Raw genomic sequence first — 22,737 nt, forward strand, 5'->3', positions numbered from 1 at the left:
CAAAATTCATCAAGATTTGGATTAATCTTATTCCTGAAAGTTTACTGTTACTAATACTGTCCCAATTGAGACAAATCATGATAATAAAAGGTAATTAGGCTAGGTCAGTTTCCTGGGAGATGTCCCACTAAAGTTCTCCTGATTAAATGTGTCCCAGATAAGAACAGTATATTGTAACATGTGATGTTTATGCACCAGTTTCTCCAGTGGAGGAAAGCTGCAAACTAGAGCATCAGATGTAACAGTTGTGGAGAGCTGGAGGATTGTACAGTACACCTGGAGCAGGTTCCTGTTCTTACAACATCCATGATACACTCTTCAGTGTCCATACAGAAAGGACAGGGCTTTACTTTTTTTTTTTTTTTTTTTAAAGGTCTTGTGGGGATAATTATATCCATGCAATAAACTGCATGGAACTCAATTTATATAATTTAAGAATGAAGGCCAGAGCCAGTATTGTCTACAAGACTTTAACCTTGACTTTCGTGAGCATATGATGCCAAATCTGATGAGCAGATTGCTAAACCATTCTCTGCATCAGAGCCTAAACGCTCCATTACTCTGTAGATCAAATACTAAGCTTGAAAAATGTACCCAGAGCTTACTGGTCCAGGCCATACATATAATTATCAGGAAAACTTTGCCAGTTTCACGAAATCACATGCCCCTTGCTTGTCGGGACCTCTTGTGACTGAAGATCCTGGTCTCCTCTGAGTTTGAAGTTGGAGCTTCCAATTCAGGCTACTTCTCCCACCCACAAACATCAGGTAAAACAATTTATGCTGCCCTTCTCAATGCTGACTCCACAGTGGGGTTGCATGAGGACTCCTACACAGAGAGCCCTTTACTGGCATAGTAGTGGCTAAGGTATCCTGCCTCTTGGACTGGTCTCCAGCCTACCTGATAACAGGGAACAGGAGGCTGAGAAGCAGGGATGCTGCAGCCAGTCTGAAGACCAACAGCAGTGACACTCCTGCCTGCATCACTACGACAACATAAGAATGACCATGTGGGTCAGACCAGCAGTGCGTATAGCTCAATATTCTGTCTACTGACAGTGGCCAGTGCCAGATGCTTCAGAGGGACAGAATAGGGGGGCTTATGGAGTGATCCATCCCCTGTTGTCCACTTCCAGGTCCTGGCAGTTCAGAGGTTTAGAGACACCTAAAGTATGGGTTGAGTCTCTGACTACCGTGGCTAATAACCATCAATGGACTTATCCTCTATGAACTTAATTCTTTTTTGAAGCCCGTTACATTTTTGGCCTTCAAATCATCTTCTGTCAACGAGTTCCACAAATTGACTGTTATGTGAAATAGCACATCGTTTTTTGTTTTAAACCTGCTGCCTATTCATTTCATTGGGTGACCCCTGATTCTTGTGTTATGTGAAGGGGCAAATAACACTTCTCTCTTCACTTTCTCCACACATTCATGATTTTATAGACCTCCATCATATTCTCTCTTTTCGAAGTTGTACAATCCCAGTCTTTTTAATCTCTCCTCATATGGAAGCTGTTCCATTCCCCAATCATTTTTGTTGCCCTTCTCTTTACCTTTTTCAATTTTAATATATTTTTGGGATGGGGCAGCCAGAACTGCACACGGTATTCAAGATGTGGGAATACCAGGGATTTATATAGTGGCATGATATTTTGTCATATTTTCTCTCCCTTTTCTAATGGTTCCTAACATTGTTAGCTTTTTTGGTTGCTGCTGTACACTGAGTAGCTGTTTTTTGACAACTATCCTTGATGATTCCAAGATTTCTTTTATGTCTGGTAATGACTAATTTAGACCCCATGATTTTGTATATATATTTGGGATTGTTTTCCCAATATGCGTTACTTGCATTTATCAAGACCAAATTTCATCTGTGATTTTTTTTTTTTTTTTTGTTGCCTGATCACCCAGTTTTGTGAGACCGCTTTGTAACTCTTCTCAGTCCGCTTTGGACTTAACTATCTTGAGTAATTTTGTGTTGTCTGCAAACATTGCTACCTCACTCTTTACCCCCCCTTTTCCAAGTCATTTATGAATATGTTGAACAGTGCTAGTCCCAGTACATATCCTTGGGGGAATCCTACTATTTCTGCTTTCCATTGTGAAAACTGATGATTTATTCCTACCATTTGTTTTGTCTTTTTAACCAGTTACTGATCCATAAGAGGGCCTTCCCTCTTAGCCCATGACTGATTACTTTGCTAAAGAGCTTTTGGTGTGGGACCTGTCAAAGCTTTCTGAAAGTTCAAGTATGCTATTTCAGCTGGATCATGGTTGTTGAATCCCTCAAAGAATTCTAATAGATTGGTGAGACATGATTTCCCTTTACAAAAGCTGTGTTGACTCTTCCGCAACGTAATGGTGCTCCTTTGTGTCTGATCATTCTGTTCTTTACTATAGGTTCAAACAATTTGCCTGGTACTGAAGTTAGTCTTAGAGGCCTGTAGCTGCCAGGATTGCCTTTGGAACACTTTTTAAAAATAGGTGTTGCATTAGCTATCCTCCAGTCATCTGGTAAAGATGATGATTTAGGAGAGGGCTTTTGTGTGTGGAGGTACTCTGCTGACAGTACTCCAAGCAGACTCAGGCTTTTTTCCTGCTACTGTTACTAGCCCCTGTTACAATCTTCATGCCTCCCTTTCTCCTGCATGCACCACTATTCATTCTTTGTTTTTCTCATCCCCCAACCTATCAGTACTTAAAATTTTTTTAAACTGTTACTTTATATTTTAGATTTATAAAATTAGAAATTGTGGCTGTAAATGATTTTGGAATGTGATCTACGTAATCGGCAGCAAAAAATTATGGCTGGTTGTAGTGTTGTGCATGGTGGCATAGATTGAGAATCCCTGTCTGAAACGGTAGACGAAGCAAATAGTCCTATCTGAAAATTCTATATGCATATGTGAGTAAACTTTCAATGCTCATAATTTCAAACCCACAAACAGTTTCCTTCAAGGTGGGCTTTTTTCTTAGATTTGAGTGAGACCTGTACAAATCAATTTTGATCAAACTTGTAGTCGTTGTCTGGTTATGCAAGTATAAAACGTTTGATGAAACTGTTTGAGTTCTACCTGTGTAACAACATTTCCCAAACATTTAGCTTACTGTTTCAAAAATTAACTTGTACTGAAGTGAACCATGGAAAACTTTCAGTGCAAACGTTCATTTCTCAAGTTATGAGCAATTGGAAAAGGAGGGAACACGGGGGCTGGGCTGTAAGGGAAAACATATTGCAACTTAACTTTAGTGGATGCTGTCAACTTTACTGTAATATAAGCTGGAAGAAGTTAATCATATCCAGAGAAATTTGATGGCTAAATACTTAACAAAAATATTAGTAGCCTGTCAACTTTTTGGCTTCTAAATAAGAGTTCCTGAAGTCTGCTGTTGAGCTGCTGTTCTGTCTTGCTCATGTGTTCTTGAGAATAATATTTTAGTCAAAACATCTTTTCGCTACTCATTGTTCTGTTTTTTAGATATGACCGTTTTTGGTCAAAAATATTAATTCTGTTCACTAATTTTAATCTGAATGACTGTTTTTAAGGAACTTCAGTCATCTGCACTCAAGGATGGTTATATATTTCAGGGTTTTCTTTATAGGTCAATTATCAAACAATTTCTGTATCTAATAAAACTAGATCTTCTTTTAAATTAACTGTTTTACATAATCAGCTCAAATTTAATTAATTGGTTCTTGATTTTGTTTTGTAGAATTCTTCTGAAGTTGTATTTTTTTTCCTGATTCTGAAATACATTATCTTAAAACTGTTCCTGATGGCAAATTTCTCGCATTCTTAACATCACTGAGGCCTTGTCCATGCACGCAAATTGCACTGGTTTAATTACAGTTGTTTTAAAATCGATGTAATTATACTGGTGGACATGTACATTGGTTTACAACTAACTTGTGTTGATTTTAAAAGTAAAGTATTTAGGGACCAGATCTGAGTAAGGTGACATTTTATAGTAACTTTTCACAGTAACGATCACACTTTGATCAAGAGTAGATTAAAATCATAACATAAACTCACCTTAAAGTCACAACTTATTCTGGTTATGTGATATAATGGCTGCAAATAAGAGATTTATCCTGTTTTTTCATTGATCTGTCTTTGTGCTGGTTATTCGATGATGACAACTTCTGCTATTTTCTTTCATGTTTCTGACAGTAATTTTATCTAATTATTTTTTAGTCCAGTTACAACCCAGGGATCACAACAAACACAGCAGCTACAGAAGCATTATGGCATTACCTCACCTATCAGTTTGGCTGCCCCCAAGGAGATTGACTGTCTACTTACCCAGAAATTAATTGATACCCTAAAGCCCTTCGGTGTGTTTGAAGAAGAGGAGGAACTGCAGCGCAGGTGAGTGAATGCTGCAGTAGTTACTCTTTAAATTAATATTAGAAAGCATTTCAGTGTAATGAAAAATCATGTTTAAATTTAGTTTTCAAAATTAATAATTAACATTATTGAAAGTGTCTAGACTCTTTCTTCTCAACAGTAGGAATCAGTGAAAAATCCCTCAGAATGCAGAGCTCTAACAGTTTTTTAGCGTCCCTAAGTTAAGGCTAGTCTTTGCATTTGGCAGTATTAGTTTATGTATTAGTCCCATTTACTTTCCTCTATACGTTTCCTGTTAAAACTTTCTGAAACGTATGTCTTTCTACTGTTCATTACTGCAAAAAACATGTGAACCTGAGCAAATGATAGAAAGTTCACATCTTTGGGAAGCACACGCTTAAAATGTGTGTACAGTTCATGCATACATGTATCCCAAAAAGCCCTTATTGGCTCAAATTATGAGATATTTGTTTGTTCAACTAGAGTAACAAAAATAGTGGAAATATTTGCAGACTGTATTCATTTCTGTAGCTGTATTAAAACAGATAAGATCTGCTGCTATTAGACTTCCAATGTACCCTATTTAACTTTTTATTGTAATGGTGATCAAAATCTTAATAAAGCAATTACTTTGCTATAATTTTATTATTTTTTGAATTCTCATGTATCAATACAGGATTCTAATTTTGGGGAAGTTAAATAATCTGGTAAAGGAATGGATACAGGAAATCAGTGAAATCAAGGTATGGATGTATTTTCCTTGTAGAGTTACTTGTATTAAAATTTCTTGTATACAAGATAATTCTAGCATGTATTCCTAGTTCAAGAGATGTATTTCACTTAATCTGTTGAGTCTTATCTCACTAGAAAATAAAAGTAAGATTCATTTCTTTCTGGATGTTCTTGACGTCACTTCTAGTAAACACTTATTAGATAGGTGTGCAAGACTGAAACGTCTGTTAATGGATGTTGAGAGATTTATCTTTAGCTGCTGCTTAATTTTCAAATTGGAGGGGGGAGCTATTCATCTACTAAAGTGGGATTGCAATTTATTACATATTCTTATTAAAAACTGAATTTTAACTTCATGCTTAATTATCAACATAGTTTTGTTTGGTCATTTGAACCTGTGGTCGGGAGTAATAAAGTTCTTTTGAGACAGATAAATATATTTTGATAGATAGAGCAAAATATAAGTTCTTATTGTTTACATTGAGCCATTTTAACTTTTCCTATGAAGTTTAACTCTTCAGAACTTATTTAAATTGACACCTAATTACTATTTTCATTGTTACTTTCTTAGCGCAGTAATGGGTTTTTAAATTTTTTTAAAACACTCTTTTAAATTGTCAGGCCATACTTTTTAAGCTGCTCTCATTTTCAAGTTCTTAGAGATATGAACTTGAAAATCACATTTCTATGTGAATTTTTACATAATATATTTAAGACGAAAGATTACTATAACTAAAAGCCTTTTTTCAACTTAATTTGTGTGTAACTGATTTTACTGTTTTCTCTGTATAGTTAGTTTTTCCTTGTGTGAATGTCTACTCACACATTAAACGGAAGAGGAAAACCCTCACATTCATTTTTCACTTTTATTTTAAAACCAAAATTGGCAAGTGGGGCTTAGGTTGCATGGATTTGGTAGTTTTAAATATTATACTTGCCCATCTTGTTGATGATTTTGTCTTGGATACATTTATATTTAGTAAGTTTCTTAGAAGTAAATCACAGTTGAAGGAAATAACCATATAATATTGTAAACATAATTAATGGTTTCATGCATACTAGATTAGATACACCTTAGTCTTTATGCAATAGACTAAGTTCCTCTCTGTCTCAAATGTGCTAAATAAGTTACTACAGCAAGCTTAAGCAGAACACCGTGTCCAGAAACTGTCTTTTGACTGTTGATTCACAAGTAACCAAATGGTTACAACTAGTGTAATCAAATTTCTAGCACTATAGTATATATATTTGTCACGTCATATGCATGGTTCCTGAGTGTCAAATTATTACCTTTGTCTGCCACCAAATTCCATTATTGTCACCTAGCATTGATTGGATAACTTCTGGGTGTTGGTGTATTTATTTAAAATGAGAACAAACTGTCATAACAGGAATAAGCTTTAATCTATGCAATTTAACATCTATTTTCTGAATTACTTTTGTTTGCATTATGTTTTCTCTTGTAACTGTTGTCCATTGTCTGAATATACTTTGCTTATAAAATAACTAGTTGTATATTTGCTCCATTAGAATCTTCCACAATCCGTAATAGAAAATGTTGGAGGAAAAATTTTTACATTTGGATCCTACCGACTAGGGGTGCACACAAAAGGTAAAATTTACCTTGCTAATTATGAAAAAAATTATATATCTGACCTAATGAAGTATTTATAAAATGTCATAGGTAAGACATTAGAAATGTTACTTTGGTTTTGAAGTATCATGTGGCTATGGTAAGTATATAATTTCATATGATGCCTTAAAAGGAGGGAGAATCAGTTCAAAGTAAGATACCTTGAACCCTTTCTGTTCAAGATCTGGGAGGGAGAAGGGCTGAAGTCACAAAGAGATGCATATAATTTTTTTGTACGAGGAATGGGTATATCTGAATTCTCGGGGCTTTAACGTACAGTTACTGAAAACTTTTGTAAACCTCCCTTACCAAAGATATATATGTAGGTATTTTCAATGTGTCCAGTGGTTGTAAAAAGACACATTCATTGTTACTTTTGGAGCACATCTTGAAATATCTTGTACTTAGATTATAGCTGTATGAAGGATGACTGTTGCATTTTCCTTTGTTGCTAGAATGTTATGTTGTAGGCTATTGCTAATATTCTCTGTGTATTTGTATAGAGTGTCTGTAGCCTCATGGTGTTTATGAATATGTGTTTTAGGAGCTGATATTGATGCATTATGTGTTGCACCAAGGCATGTTGACAGGAGTGACTTTTTCACCTCATTTTATGAAAAACTGAAACTACAGGAAGAAGTAAAAGACTTAAGGGTATGTTGGTCCTCTAACAAAGAGTTGTTAGGACACAAATGATGATGTAAAATTAGTGAACAGAATAAGTAAAGCAAAAGTGGTTTACATCTGTTAAGAGTAGGAAAGACTGCAGTCAAATCCCACAAGATTCATGCCACGGTTTTAGTTCACATAAACTGAAAATAGCTACAACTTATCTATTAAAATGGTAGCATCCAACTTCTACTGTGTATTAAGTTTTGTCAGTTACTTCTATTTATTGCAATTATTTTGAGTCTGAAGGAGAAGAAATGTCAATATAAATTCTAATGTCGAAGTAATCATTTAAATTTGTCATTGTGTTATTTGTGGATACTCTTTTCCATGTTGAAAATAATACTGAATGTTTATTTTTCCAGGCTGTTGAAGAGGCATTTGTCCCAGTTATCAAACTGTGTTTTGATGGGATAGAGGTAAGGTTTAGCCAGCTGTCTTTGAGTCTTGTTTTACTATAATCATAATCAAAACGTTAACACTTCTAGGGTTCCCCATGATGTGTGTGTAATTCCTATTAAAGAGTTATATGTCAAGGGGCCTGCTTGTGTGAACTGCTGATCAGACAAATCTACCTTTTGAATGTTGCAAGTATTAGTACTAATAGAGTACTCTTTGTCTGCAAGTCAATGAAAAATTGTTATGGTTTTTTTTAATTAGTACTAGCAAAAATTAACCCTTAATTGTCCAGTCTTCAAACTCAAAATTACTTAAAAAATTAAGGTGATCCTTCTGGTCCCAACATTTTCACTCTACTACGAACAACAGTGCCAGCTCCTGTCTTTGCCTTGGTCTTTTGGTTTCTCCCTTTCTGCTTACCTACTTTAATGAAACACAACTTCTTGCGCGTGGTGGTTGCCTTTTTCTAGGGCTCTTAACAGAAATGGTGGGGGTTTCCAGAAATTCATGGTCTTTCAGCACCATTCCTTACAAATTACAGGACTTTTGGTTGTTAGGGGATGATATTGTATGGACACAAGCAATTGTAATCAAGATAAGATGTATTAAAAACAGAGAAAATAGTATTTTGTAAAAGATAGTTTGCTAGATTTATATCTAGATTTATATTTTAGGTATGGTATTTTCAGTTTAGTTACTGAAAAAACAGGAGTGAGTGGTTTACATCCCTTAAAAGCAGTCTCCTCTCTGACCACCTATCAACCCATCATCTTCCTTTATTGATGATGATCCAACTCTGCTGCCTCCAGAGATCTTTTATCAAATCTATTTAATAATACTTACAGTTTAAACACGCTGAAAATATGTATGCCACGACACTACATATAGTGCCAAATTCGTGTCTTTTTAAACAAACCATGCAGAGCACTTATTCATTTGATGGTTTGCCAGGATTTCAGACTGTGACTTTTTTCTGTTTAAACAAACAAACAAAAAAAGTTTAAAAGTCACGGGAATTATAGCCATGACAAATCAATAGCCTTAATTAGTAACATGTAAGCTTCAGCAAGTTCAGTGCCAGGCAAATTATTCACTTCTTTTCTGCAATTGAATGGTATTTGCAAGGAAAACTGACTCCGACCGGTTTCCCTATTCAACCTCAGATTAGATGAATTGGGTCGTTTCTTGCATCCTAGAGTTGACTTTGAGGTAATATCATAGGAAGCAGGGCGGATGCTGAGAGCATTTCTTTTAACACTTTTTAGGGGTAAACACATTCAGGCTTAGGCCATTTAGTTTGTGGAAAGAGATTTATTACCCTAAAGGGAATAAGTGCTTTTTCTTCATGGTAGAAAACTTTATTAAAATAATGCACTAAATAACTTGATTGAGGGTTAAAAGTCAATTTTTTTTTTTTTTTAATTTTTTTAGATTGATATTTTGTTTGCAAGATTAGCACTGCAAACTATTCCTGAGGATTTGGACCTTCGAGATGATAGCCTACTTAAAAATTTAGACATTAGATGCATACGAAGTCTTAACGGTATGTATACAACTTTGAATTTTTAAGTATCCATTTCTCTGTCAAGTTAGTTTCAAATGGGTTGTGTGGAGGAGAGGCAGTTCAGTAGGTATGTAGCTGAGTTGCAAAGTTTAAGTGAACTCATGGTGGCTCAACTTGCCTAGATTTAAAGTAACTTGTCCAAGCCAATACTATTATATGGCATTTTGAAAAATTGGCTGTTCTTTTTGTTAGTCAGATTCTTTTGCCTTCTTGTCAAATCATATCTTAAACATCAAAGCCTAGAAACTTGAAATTGGGTTAGTTGTGGATTTCTCACCTAGAGCACTAGCCACTTATACATGAAATAAATAAATATAGCAGTCTCTTCCATGGCAAAATAGGAATGTCAAAACACTACTGATTTGAGGGCTACCTAGTATCAGGATTACTTGCCGGGTCCTGTCAGACCCTCAGTAAATTTGGCAAGTTTTTATAGTTGATCTAACTTCTGAGGTGTGAAATAAGCATTTTCATTGACATCTCAAAATGTTAGTGTAGATGAAAATTGCATTTTTATATAATGCAACTGTGCTGCAACTCCGTACTCGGGGTCACATGTTTTGTCACAAAATAGGCATAAAAACTGAAGTGAGAGCTCTTTGGTTTCTGTGGCAAATTGGAACTTCTGACTGCTTCAAATAAATTTAAGAAGTAGGCATTTTATTCAGTTAAATACAGAATAAAAATGTAATCAGGACAATATTCCTTGTTCTATTAAAGTCAGTTTTATTTGGCCTTCAAATTTTCAGCACCATTGTGCCTTCTGCTTGTGAAATGTCTTGGGAAGGGGCCCTGAACTCCTGGCTCCCACCAACTAGCTGTCTCCCTGAGTTAAACAGCAATAGTTGCCACCATACGTTAACTGGAGAAGTTTGCTACAATCGGTGAAGCTGTTAAAGTTAGTACTATAATGCATCCGTAAGCTTTAGAGTTGGTACTCCATTGAGTTAATGGTATAGTTTATATCTCTGAGCTGTTTGATGCTGTTCCTTTGCAAACTCACCACTGCAACGGTTCATGTTTGGAAGATTTCACAACCATCAGGGCTATAAGCTTAATTTTTCAACACTATTGTTGATATTCTGCAGTCCAATTTTATGTCAAATTCCGTAGCAATGAATTGCATACAAATCTGGTCCTAGTTATAAGAAGTCTGTGTGCAACATCTGTTCTTCATATTTCTGTTGTGTTTGTATACTGCTGTTATGCAGGTACCACCCTTTTTGTATGTTGTATTAATTTTTATTAGGGCTGTCAAGCAATTAAAAAAAATTAATAGTGCAATAAATCGCACTGTTAAACAATAGTATAATACCATTTATTTTTGGATGTTTTTAACATTTTCAAATACATTGATTTAATTACAACACAGAATACAAAGTGTACTTTGTATTTTTATTTTTGATTACAAATATTTGCACTGTAAAAATCAGTGTTTTTTCAGTTCACCTAATACAAATACTGTAGTACAATCTCTTTATCATGAAAGTTGAGCTTACAAATATAGAATTATGTACAAAAAATAACTGCATTCAAAAACAAAACAATGTAAAACTTTAGAGCCTATAATTCCACTCAGTCCTATTTCTTGTTCAGGCAATTGCTCAGAAAAACAAGTTTGTTTACATTTGCAGTAGATGATGCTGCCTGCTTCTTGCTCACAGTGTCACCTGAAAGTGAGAACAGGCGTTCGCATGGGAGTTTTGTAGCCAGCATTGCAAGGTATTTACGTGCCAGATACGAATGTTTAGCATATGTCCCTTTGTGTTTCAACCACCATTCCAGAGGACAGGCATCCATGCTGATGACTGGTTCTGCTTGAAAATAATCCAAAGCAGTGTGGACTGACACATGTTCATTTTCATCACCTGAGTCAGATGCCACCAACAGAAGGTTGATTTTCTTTTTTGGTGGTTTGGATTCTGTAGTTTCTGCAATGTTGCTCTTTTAAGAGTTCTGAAAGAATGCTCCACACCTCGTCCCTCTCAGATTTTGGATGGCACTTCAGTTTTTTAAACCTTGGGTCACGTGCTGTAGCTATCTTTAGAAATCTCACGTTGGTACCGTCCTTGTGTTTTGTCAAATCTACAGCAAAAGTGTTCTTAAAATGAACATGTGCTGAGTCATCATCCAAGACTACTATATAAGGTGTTCAATCACAAATTTAATTAACACATTATTTTTTAATGAGCGTCATCAGCATGGAAGCATGTCCTCTGGAATGATGGCCAAAGCATGAAGGGACATACGAATGTTTAGCATACCTGGCACGTAAAATACCTTGCAATGCCGGCTACAAAATGCCCATGCGAACGCTGTTCTCACTTTATGGTGACGTAAATAAGAAGCAGGCAGCATTATCTCCCATAAACGTAAACAAACTTGCCTGTCTTAGCGATTGGTTGAACAAGAAGTAGGACTGAGTAGACTGGTAAGCTCTAAAGTTTTACATTGTTTTGTTTTTGAGTGCAGTTATGTAACAAAAAAATCTACATTTGTAAGTTGCGATTTTATGATAAAGAGATTGCACTACAGTACTTGTAGGAGGTGAATTGAATAACACTTTATCATTTTTACAGTGCAAATATTAGTAATAAAAAATAATATAAAGCGAGCACTGTATACTTTGTATTCTGTGGTGTAATTGAAATCAATTTATTTGAAAATGTAGAAAAACTTCCAAAATTTCAATTGGTATTCTATTCTTTAAAAGCACAATTAAAACTGTGATTAAGTGTGATTAATTTTTTTAGTTAATTGCGTGAGTTAACTGCGATTAATTGACAGCCCTAATTTTTATATGAATTATCCTTTCTTCCCCAAAATGCTGCTGCTGTACAACATAATAAAAAGCATATGAAAATATATTAAAAGCAAACACCCTTTTCACATTCAAAACATAAGTGAGCCAAGTGTGAAATGTAATTTCTTGTTGTGCTGATCTTTGTTAGATTTGAAGCTGGGGTGAGGGCAGATTCTTTATCGTTAACCATTAGAGGTAACAGGTGCTTTCTGTTGGCCAGGTTGCAGGGTAACCGATGAAATTTTACATCTAGTACCAAACATCGACAACTTCAGGTTAACACTGAGAGCTATCAAACTGTGGGCAAAACGTAAGTTTAGTCTCAGAAAACAGGTTCTCAATAAATTCTTATCAGTGACAACTGTGATGATGACTAACTCTCTTCTTCTGTCTTTTTCCCCCCTGCATCAACAGGCCACAACATCTATTCCAATATACTAGGTTTCCTTGGTGGTGTTTCCTGGGCTATGTTAGTAGCAAGAACTTGCCAGCTTTATCCAAATGCAATAGCATCAACTCTTGTACATAAATTTTTCTTGGTATTTTCTAAATGGTATGTTTTAATTTTAGATTACACTAAAATAAAATTGTTTGTAGACACTGAATTTTAGTCTTGTTTCTATGACATTTCTTCAGCTGGTGTCAGGTTAAGTTGGTAGTTTACAAAGTATATTGCTGCCTCTGTGTTAGTGAATTGTGTTATCTGGTGAGCTAGACAACATAGCCTTTTGTTAAAGGTTATATGACATACTACTGTTTAGCCTTTTAAAAAACCACAAACACAACAAAATTTTGCAGATTTTTAACTGGAAGGTTTTAAAACATTTGTGGTAACTCAGGACCTCTGTTACTTTTCAGACGTGACCCTTGCATAGTCCTATATCAGAAAGAGCACAAAAATGTTGAAGAATTATTGTATATTCTGAGACATTAAAGGAATGGTGGTAGTATGCAAGGGGATTGTTCATTAAAATGCAAAGTAAATTTGGCAAAACATGTAACTTGCAGAGAATAGTTGCCTAAAATTTTCCAGAAGGGTTGTATCTGTAACCTTGAGCTATGTGTTCCCTCGTGTGAGATGTCGAGGGAGACTTTCTAAAATCCTTGTACAAAATGACAACTAGATACTAAATTCAGCATGTCTGCTATAACTTGCTAACATGAAGATCATTATTACTGTTCACTTTTTCTGAAAGTCCGTGGCTTCATAGTCTCTAGTATTTTTAGTGGGTTGATTCCTAAATAGAAAGTTGTTGACCTCATGTCACATGATGCTGATTCAGCAGATTGATTGAAACCCCCTGTTTATAGCGTACTGTACACTCAAAGCATATGCATTGCCAGTTTTATGTGAGGACTTTAAAAACTGTTGATCATGTGCACTGCCCAAGAGCATAATGCACAAATATTGCAAAACTCCATTGCAGGTAACTCTCATTTTTATAATACTAATTTAAAGAAAATCTAATTGGTGGCTATTAGACTATTAAATGTACTTCTTAATTGGTGGTGTTCTGTAGGGTTAAGGGCATCTTGAAGAGAAGAAGTGTTGCATTTCATTTAGAAAGTGTTTCATTCGGCATGCTTTTTCTTAAATAATCTGGATGGGAAAAACCTTTAAATTTAATGCATGTAGTTCATAATAACTAATCATACAGCAGTGTACCATGGTCACAACTTATAGTTTCTTCTCTAGATTGTCGATGAACAGAACTAGCATGAAGACAGAATTAGTAGTACATCTTTGCAGAGGTGATTCCTTCAGTAATTCAGCCAGAGGTTATGCGTCTATTACAAGAGTGGTCAAGGTTCTGTGGCCTGCAATGTGCAGGTCAGACTAAATGATCAGGATGGTCCCTTCTGACCTTAAAGTCTGAGTATATTTGAAGAGCAATTTAAAGAAGTTTGCTTTACAGCTACTTGTTTTTTTCATTCCCTTAATTAAGAGGCACAAACTGCTTTGTGCTGATGCGTTGGAGCAAATTGTTATAAATCCATGTAAAGTCGTTAGCTCAGCTACTAAAAACCAACAGTAGACTGACTTGACTTCAAGAGAGAAAAAAAAAATCATCTGATGCTGTGCCAGGAGGGCAAAATGAAGAAGGATCACATTCAAAAGTATTGTATGTTTTACAAAATAAGTCATTATGTCCATTAGTCTTATTCAGTGCTACAATCTTTTTAAACAGGGAATGGCCAAATCCAGTGCTATTGAAACAGCCAGAAGAATGCAATCTTAATTTGCCTGTATGGGACCCAAGGGTTAGTGTATTATTTTTTCCCAGTATAAATTACACTGTACAGTAGAGTAAATCAACTGCTTAAAGAAACCCAGGGACACTTTATTTTTAGATTATAAATGAACTTAATGTGTGGATATTACATTTTCTTTCTGGTAACTTCATCTATAATTCTTCCATACTGTGCAGAACATAATTAGTTCACATTCTGTAAACTACATCTAAACTCCAGATTTTTCAGTAACTATGCTTTTTGTCCAACTTCAGCAGTAAGTGATCTAAATAAATGCTTGCTAAGTGCTCCCTATACAATTTTTATATAAATAGATACATACACTAAGGCAATTTGTTAGAACATAGATCACACTTCTTTATGACATTTCACTGTCTGGGTGATTTGATTAACTTATTTTCAAAATTGTATTTTAACTGCTGTGGTATATTTGTTGTAAATTTTGCAATAATATGTCCTTTGTGTTTTGGACCAAAGGGGAATACAAATATTAAATAAATAAATAAATAAATAAAACTAACTTTGCCTTTCTTTCAGTTACCATAATTTTGACCTCTCTACTTCGTAGCATCTTCATGATTTATATTTTTCACTTTAAAAGTTGAAAAACGTGCAAGGACTCAGAGTAACATCCTATGCTAAACATAAAACCATTATTATTTAAGGTGTAAATAGGGGGTATAGTCAAATAGGAAATGTACTATTTCACCAATAGTGAAATGTTCTTAGGGTTCATCTTTGGGGGGGGGGAGGGGGAGAGCCAGTGTGAGCACAATAGGCTTGAAAGCTGTACTGCATGACCTATGTTTTTAAATACATTTTCCGCTTGCTTTGACAAAAGTCTACATTTAAATAACGTCTGGGTTGTGATGTAAAGTAAGATTAAAACAATGTTCTTAAGTCACCCTATTGTTCCTGTTGTAGGGGTTTGAGGTCAGTGTGTGATGTTACGAACCATATGTGCTGTAGTAACTAAACAAAACAGGGTAAGTTAAGGACAGGGTTTGAACCTTAACTTCAAATTTACAACCTGACAAAACACAAGATCACTAGCTTAACGTTATTTAAATGTGATTTTGTCTTTGCTGTTTCCTTCTTTTATTTCCCCATGTGCTGTTTTTTAATAAAGGATATGTTAACACAAGTGCTGCTTCCCTCAGGATGCCCAGAGCCTTTCCTCTTAGACTGGCTCTTTATTTTCAATAGTGTTATAGGAATAAATCAGACATCATATTTCAAAGGGTCTCAAGACAGCTGTTTCTCTGAAGGTGTCCAAGATGCTCAAGTGGTAATGAGGTACCCGTGTTTCAGTATGATCACAGGCTAGCTTCCATTGCAGATGTAATAATAAATTCACCACTAATCTATTTCAGTTGGTATTTTTAGCTTTCAAAACTACCCAGTATCGATAGTGAGGCATGCTGATAGTTTATGATCTTCTCTGTTCCATTTGAGTTTGGAATAACTTCCACAGTGTAATTTACTTGTAGGAATATGCAGACAAGATGTTATCCTTGAGTATTCTCAACTTCTGTGCACAGTTGTTCAGTCTAATTTGTATACTAAGATCTCATTTGTTACATTGGAATTTAAGATTCATTTTAGCAAAGAGAGAATTCCAAATTTTTTTATTTTGTATGTGCTTGAAGAAAACTGATTGGCTGTTGTTATATATAGGTAAATCCCAGTGATAGGTACCATCTTATGCCTATAATTACACCAGCATACCCACAGCAGAACTCTACCTACAATGTGTCCGTTTCTACACGGATGGTCATGGTTGAGGAGTTTAAACAAGGTAAGTATTATCTTATGCTCTTATATATTCCAAAAGACTTTAAAATAATTCCATCATAGGCACAACATTGTTTTGGAATAATTAGTTGACAACAAGCATCCTTCCTAAAGCAACTGAATCAGTCAGTCTTCTTTACTTCATATTTTGTCTGTAACTTGGAAATTTAATGGATATTTATAAATATTTATAAATATTCCATTTCTTCCTTCCAGAAATTGATCATTATTAATTGGAAAGTAGCATTCTCTGTAAGTGGGAATCATACCCTGACAATTGGTTCTTTCTAGGCTGTTCCAGTGGTCTTACAGTCTGCATTACCGTGTGGAGGACTGCAGTGCAATTCTGTCGTCTTTGCTGGCATGTGCTAGTGGTGCTAAGGAGGCAGTATGCTTAGCTCTTTAAGAAAATTAGGAGAATGGTACATTGCCTCAGCTGAGTTAAACCTTCTGACAGTCAAAGGACATTTACTGAGACAGTCTTGGCCAGGCAAGGCCTTGATGCACATGGGGAAATACTGATAATTCTCATCAGGATGTTGTGCTCACTCTCCCATTTCTAACAGTCATTTGTCCCAACACGTAACCCTCATCCCAAAGAGGATTTAAGCCCTATAAGGAAAACCTTTTCCTTTCCTTCGTGGGTTTAGTACATTTCCTCTGCGGCATGTTCAGCCTTATTCCAGGAAAGTGAACAAGAACCAGAAGAGAATAAAATTCTCTGGTGGTGTAGTAGAGCTTTGCAATACAATAGTCTGGTCCAATTAAGCTTGTAAGAAAATTTGTAACAACGCACACTGAGTAGCTGATGACGATACATATAAAATACCACTGGGAGCAAAGTTTGTTGGATGAGACGACCATTGGATTAAAAAAGAGCAAATTAGCAGTTAACTTGAAATAACCTTTGTTTAGTTTATGGACTGTTTTTGTGGATACTTGGTGTGGATCAACTGTGTGAAAAGGATTTAAATGTGTTTTTATAATTCAGGTCTTGCTATCACAGATGAAATTTTGCTGAGTAAGGCAGAGTGGTCCAAACTTTTTGAAGCTCCAAACTTCTTTCAAAAGTACAAGTATGTATTTTATGGCATGGCAGACATGTTTAAGTTTCTTATCATTTACCAAAAAAAAAAAAAAAAAATGGTACTTTATAGACAGGCACTTGCATCAGTAGCGTTAAGTATGGTTGAACACTTCCATTAGAAACCTTTAAAGTGCTATATCCTTAAAATAAAATTTAAAAAAAAAACTTGAAAGTTTTCCGTTTTGTTGGAGGGTTTTTCTCCTGGTTAATTTTGAGATCAGTTTTGCAGTACTTTCATTTTTTTTATAAGAAAGAAACTTAAATAACATAATTATACTGCTTTTTTTCTTTTCCATAGTATAATTGATCACCCTAATAGTCTATGATCAGATATGCAGAATGTTACTGGAGAGCTATAGAATTAGTAGGCTAAAACTAGGATACTTGAGTTAGAAGTTGGTTTGACCAATTGCTGAATGTTCCAGGTGGTGGTAATGAGCTGCTATTGTTGATAGAACCCAAAATCAAGTCAAGTAAAATGAAGTCTGCCTCCCCACAAACAAAATATTTTTTTGAGGAAATTAGCCCTGGAAAGTAGATATTTAAAACTGTGCCACTAGAAAGATGCATTTCTTTTACCATAATGGTAAACAACATACATTTTAATAATAAAATATATCCTTTAGTACATTTGGCATCTCAATCAACTAAAGTTTTTACTAGTTTTTCGTCAGTAAGAAATAAAGCTGATCAAGGCTTCAGAATATATTCATCTTTATTGCAGCTAGTTTATTTCTAACTGCCGTGTAATGTCGTTACATTAGGGAAAAGTTTGCAGAATTTTTATCCTTAAACATTTATTTTTAAGAGAAATCTAGGAAATGAATTTTTGAGGTTTAACTGACATTTTAAGGGTTCCTACTGGTATGTTGTGGTTGTAGGGGAGAAGCTTGTTTAAATGTATACTGGATTTGCTGAAAAATGTAATTTATAATAAATACAGATTATTAAAATATATGGACTACATTTTATTTGCCCTCAATTTTGTTGGAGACCCACTTTTGGAGTTAAGATTAAATATTTTCTACAATTTTGTTCCTGTTTTGGGTGGTTATGTATTAATCTAAACAAGATTGAAATATACAGTTTTCCCCCATTAAAAAAAAGACTGATGACCATCATAATGTGTCTGTGTTTTGTTTCTGTATCTTTTGCATGATAAAAGCTTTAAAACATCTGAACAGCTTTTATGTTGTATCTTGGAGATTCAATTTGAAAACTTTTAATGGACACTGTAAGGTGATTTCATTTTTTAGAAAGTGAATTTTTGTTTTCACTCTTGTGTTGTTGTTAGCACTGCCCTCTAAAAAGGCTGAAAGTACATCCCCTTTCAGTTTGCCAAATGCTCTCTCCCAGTTTTGAAGGTAACAGACACTAACAGGGCTGAGTTGACTTGAAATAAGACCTATTTAATATAGTTTTATATCCTGGCATGTGCATCGGCATCAGTAATTACAGCAGCACAGCAGTGGATGTAGTCACTGCAAGCAGTGAGTGCACAAGCTTTGTAAGTTCTATTAAAAATGACTGACTTCCTAATTTCTTGACAGTGGAGTGGTACATGGAAGCCTATTAATATTCAGAATTGGGAGGACTTTGAAAGTAATAATTACAATGTATAAAAGAAATATTAGTCTTTTAAAACTTTAATTAGTCACTTTTGATAACTCTAAATACAAATGCATTATCAGTAATAATGAATAATAATAAGAAACTTGTGCTACTTTGGCCAAACCTTTTGATCTAAAAACTAGATTTCTTTCAACCTTAGTTATTATCCTTGTACAGTTCAAACCTCTTATTGCTGAAACTTTAAAATGTTTGGTGCTCTACAAGACACAAGATGACATGGTTCCTGCCTTGAAGTTCACCTTTTAAAATAATATCAAACCTGTTTGATTCTTACCCCATAAATGCATAGATTTTAAATGTGCATCACTATAAATGAGAATTACCTTGGTAAACAATACATCAGCAGCAGAATAGACAGTTAATTTCTCCCAAATGAATTTTTAATTTAAGTGAATTCCAAATATTCTAGAGAACTTCGGGGGTTACTATATATCCTGCATTGCAGGGGATTCAAAATAGAAAAGATTGTCTGATTTGTCTGAATAGTTGCCAGTACTTCAAATTTGAGAGACCAGAGTTCAGGCTGTTTGCACTTGTTACTGTTTCCATTTTCTAGATGGGAGGACTGTGTTAAGGAGACAACAGAAAACATCACATCTGGACTGTGTGCTCATACAAAAATTAACAAACAAAAAGTTACCAACATGGTGTAACATCTGAATGTAGTTACATGACAAAGTGACAGACTCTTTCCATATTAGCATTTAAAAATAAAAACCGTATGGTAATAAAATACTCTCCATATACAATGACTTTAAACACATTATACAAACTTCAGTAAACAAAATCAGTTGTAGTAAATAAAAAATAGGAAACTTTAAAGGAGTACTTTACTTACTAATATGTCTTGTGCACATAATAAGACTTTACATTTATTAACTCAATATAACTAAACCTAGATTTGGAGAAACCTTATTTAAAGTAGGCGAGTCCAGATGGGTACCCTCAATTTTTCATTACAATATTTTTTCCAAAACATTCTGAATAAAAGAGGCACAACAGGATGTATGGCTTTTGGCTTTTTATGTGATTATGGATATTTAAAATGGAGTGCAGTTCACTAAATCTTCATTCAGTAGTCTTGATTTTTAAAAAATTGCTCAGGAAGAGGCATAATGGAGGAAAACTCAAATGTTTCTGAAAGGAATATTCTGTACTTCCCAATAGTGGTGTCACTGCTAAAAAATTATTGTAATAGCTGGATTATTATTTTCTTCTAACCTCATGGTAAAGCACCAAAGACATTGTAAAGTTAAAAGAATTATGTAAGAAAATCAGGGATTGAAAATTACAATAACATGTTACTTGCTATTAGTCATAGGACCCATGACAACTTTTAAGGTCCAATGTTATGTGAAGCACCAGTGGCTAGAAACTAATACTCTCTCACTGGAAAGCTGGAAATACTCGATATCCTGTGATTAAATTATTTCTCACCCTGCTATGCAACACAAAATCCTTCCTTAAAAATCACAAAATCCTGGTTATCTTGAATTCCCTTCCTTCTCCTCCTCCTCAATTCCAGTCTGCGTTCACTGACCCTGTCTAAACAAGGACAGTTAATAGACTTGAGTTTATTTAAAATCCGGATTTCAGTAACTATGGTTTAATTGTTTAAGAGATTTATAATCAGAATATGAAACATCCTTCACTAACCAATCAAGGATTTTAGATTTATCAAGCTGTTTTCATAGAATTGTTCTTAAAAGCCTTTAAAGCTTCTTTAAAGAGCAGCTTCCAACAAATCACTAGAAAATTGTTTTTAAATACCTAGAAGTATGTCCACTTCACTATAAAAATCTTTTACTAGTAAGGTTCATTTCCCATTGTGAGAGATCCTGTTGGTGTGTCAAGTAGAAAAATTTAAAAAATCTAGTGCTTACTAAAGGGAATTGGTATTAAAATTACATAACCGTATAAAGTCGGATAATGTAGTAGTAATATTTAAAAGACCTTTATTTTCTGCTTCAGGTGCATGAATTTTTGTGCAATAACATTGCTGAATTCATGGAACAGCACTCCGAAAAGAATCAATTGTTGTCTGTAACTGTGATACTGCACATTTCTAAGTAGTATTTTAGTTCTGTGGAATTTAAATGACTTATTAGTGGTTTCTCAAGTATTTTTTAAAAAACCGATAAAATTGTTTTACTAAGACAGAACATTTCTTCGCATCAAGTGCTTCATGATAATATTAACATAACCAAATGAATCTTATAGTAAAATTTCATTTTAGCCACTTTTAAAAGAAAATAAATTTCTTCCTCCCTTCCCCCTTTCGTTTCTTAAAGTACAAGTCCTTGAATTCTATTAGTCCAGAATACTTTTAGTCCATTTTCCCCCTTAGACCTAGGTAAGGTATGTGTGTGCATATTGATTGATCTGTTGGTTTTGAGTTACTTTTATAGTGACTTGTGGACTTGCAAGTTTTCCTACAATTTTGTGGAATTGTATCACAATGTTTCACTATTACTGACCTTGCAATTTTCTGGACAGAAGGTTTTGTTTTTTGTTTTTTTTAAGTTAGTGGATAAATAAATCTGTATGTAACCATGAAATACACTATGATATAGCCCCTAATCTTACTGGCCTTAAAAAATTAGGCCCCAATCTGGAAAAGGTTTAGGTATGCATTAATTTTACACAGTGAGTAATGCTATTCAGTGTATAAATTTACCTGTCCAAATCTTTGCAGGTTTAGGTCTTAGGCATGTAGAATGCAGCTTTTGAGATCATTTTACAAGATCTTCTTGAAATTATTATTCCATTAATCTTTTAAAAAATAACCAAAATTTAATTCATTCCTTGTCTTTAAATGAGGTTCCCTTGCCCATCCACCTCCCTTGAGCTTAACTGTTCTGGTTCTTCCTTCATGAAAAATATTTTGGATTTTTATGCAGTTAGAGATTTTTGACTCAATATATTGAAAACCTGTGAGTATAGTAGATTATTCTAGAGTAAATCCTGAAGTCTCCAATTAATGGGGAGAGGAAAGACACTTTAGGAAGCTTCAGGAAAAATTGTTTGAGAAACCTCTTAAAGTTGACACTACTTGTATTACCTTTCATCGCTATATTTACCTTTTTGATAAAATACTCAAACCAGTGTGTCAAACCAGTCATCTAGCTATGTCTTGAGAAAAAGATAATTGTGACGAAAACACCAGACGGCTGCACTCTGAATATTTGTGTTTTATTTTTATTTCTTTTGCTTCCACAAAGTGAGTAGCCTTCTGCAATTGGCGATTTAAGTCATAGTTGCACTTAGTTGAGATTCTGGCTTAAGAGCTACTGCATTGCCATGCATTTATTACCCTTTTGTTGATATTAATGCAGCTGTGGACGTCAATGTGAGTTGAATTTTTTTTGAAAAAAATCTGTTAATACCAGACTCCTCTGCAGCCTCTTGTAGATTGTTTAAGCTCTTTATTTTATTCTTCTGTCTGCATTTGTAGCTTAAACTAATAAGGATGTTGTTAACTGTGAATGTCCAGTGTCAGACATAAATAGAATAGCCTGTTGTCTTTATCTTCAAAGGCATTACATTGTACTTCTAGCAAGTGCACCAACAGAAAAACAGCGACTAGAATGGTGAGTATCATGCATGCTGGGGTTTTTAATTCCCCAAATTACAAAATAATTTTATCCAACCAACCTGAGATGTAAATGAACAAGTAATACATATATTACAGAAAAAATTAGGTGAAGATTCTGTGCTCTGGAATTAAATAGATGAAGACAATTAATAATGTTGCTCTCTTTCATTAATCCAGAAATTCATTAAGGAAACAGAATGAAGGAGAATATTATTGGCTGCAGTA

The 22,737-nt window shown here is 34.6% G+C and overlaps 1 protein-coding gene across 9 annotated transcripts in view; it reads left to right on the top strand.

Moving 5' to 3' along the window:
- Nucleotides 1-22,737, top strand: part of PAPOLA (poly(A) polymerase alpha) — a 96,214-nt gene that overhangs the window by 24,930 nt on the left and 48,547 nt on the right. For 3 of the 9 annotated variants that reach the window (XM_027827299.3, XM_043549086.1, XM_027827300.3), the window contains exons 2-13: nucleotides 4,199-4,372; nucleotides 5,028-5,094; nucleotides 6,614-6,695; nucleotides 7,261-7,370; nucleotides 7,751-7,804; nucleotides 9,216-9,327; nucleotides 12,372-12,461; nucleotides 12,566-12,704; nucleotides 14,341-14,413; nucleotides 16,082-16,202; nucleotides 17,190-17,274; nucleotides 22,454-22,507. In XM_027827299.3, coding sequence (XP_027683100.1) covers nucleotides 4,199-4,372; nucleotides 5,028-5,094; nucleotides 6,614-6,695; nucleotides 7,261-7,370; nucleotides 7,751-7,804; nucleotides 9,216-9,327; nucleotides 12,372-12,461; nucleotides 12,566-12,704; nucleotides 14,341-14,413; nucleotides 16,082-16,202; nucleotides 17,190-17,274; nucleotides 22,454-22,507 — 1,161 coding nt within the window. Of the gene's footprint in view, nucleotides 1-2,152; nucleotides 2,310-4,198; nucleotides 4,373-5,027; nucleotides 5,095-6,613; nucleotides 6,696-7,260; nucleotides 7,371-7,750; nucleotides 7,805-9,215; nucleotides 9,328-10,097; nucleotides 10,247-12,371; nucleotides 12,462-12,565; nucleotides 12,705-13,847; nucleotides 14,264-14,340; nucleotides 14,414-16,081; nucleotides 16,203-16,489; nucleotides 17,275-22,453; nucleotides 22,508-22,737 lie in introns of those variants that run through there. The other 6 variants (XM_043549085.1, XR_006291671.1, XM_043549088.1 and 3 more) reach the window with 6 other exon arrangements.

Source organism: Chelonia mydas, chromosome 6 (genome assembly GCF_015237465.2).
Source record: "Chelonia mydas isolate rCheMyd1 chromosome 6, rCheMyd1.pri.v2, whole genome shotgun sequence".
Classification (NCBI taxonomy): Eukaryota; Metazoa; Chordata; order Testudines; family Cheloniidae; genus Chelonia; species Chelonia mydas.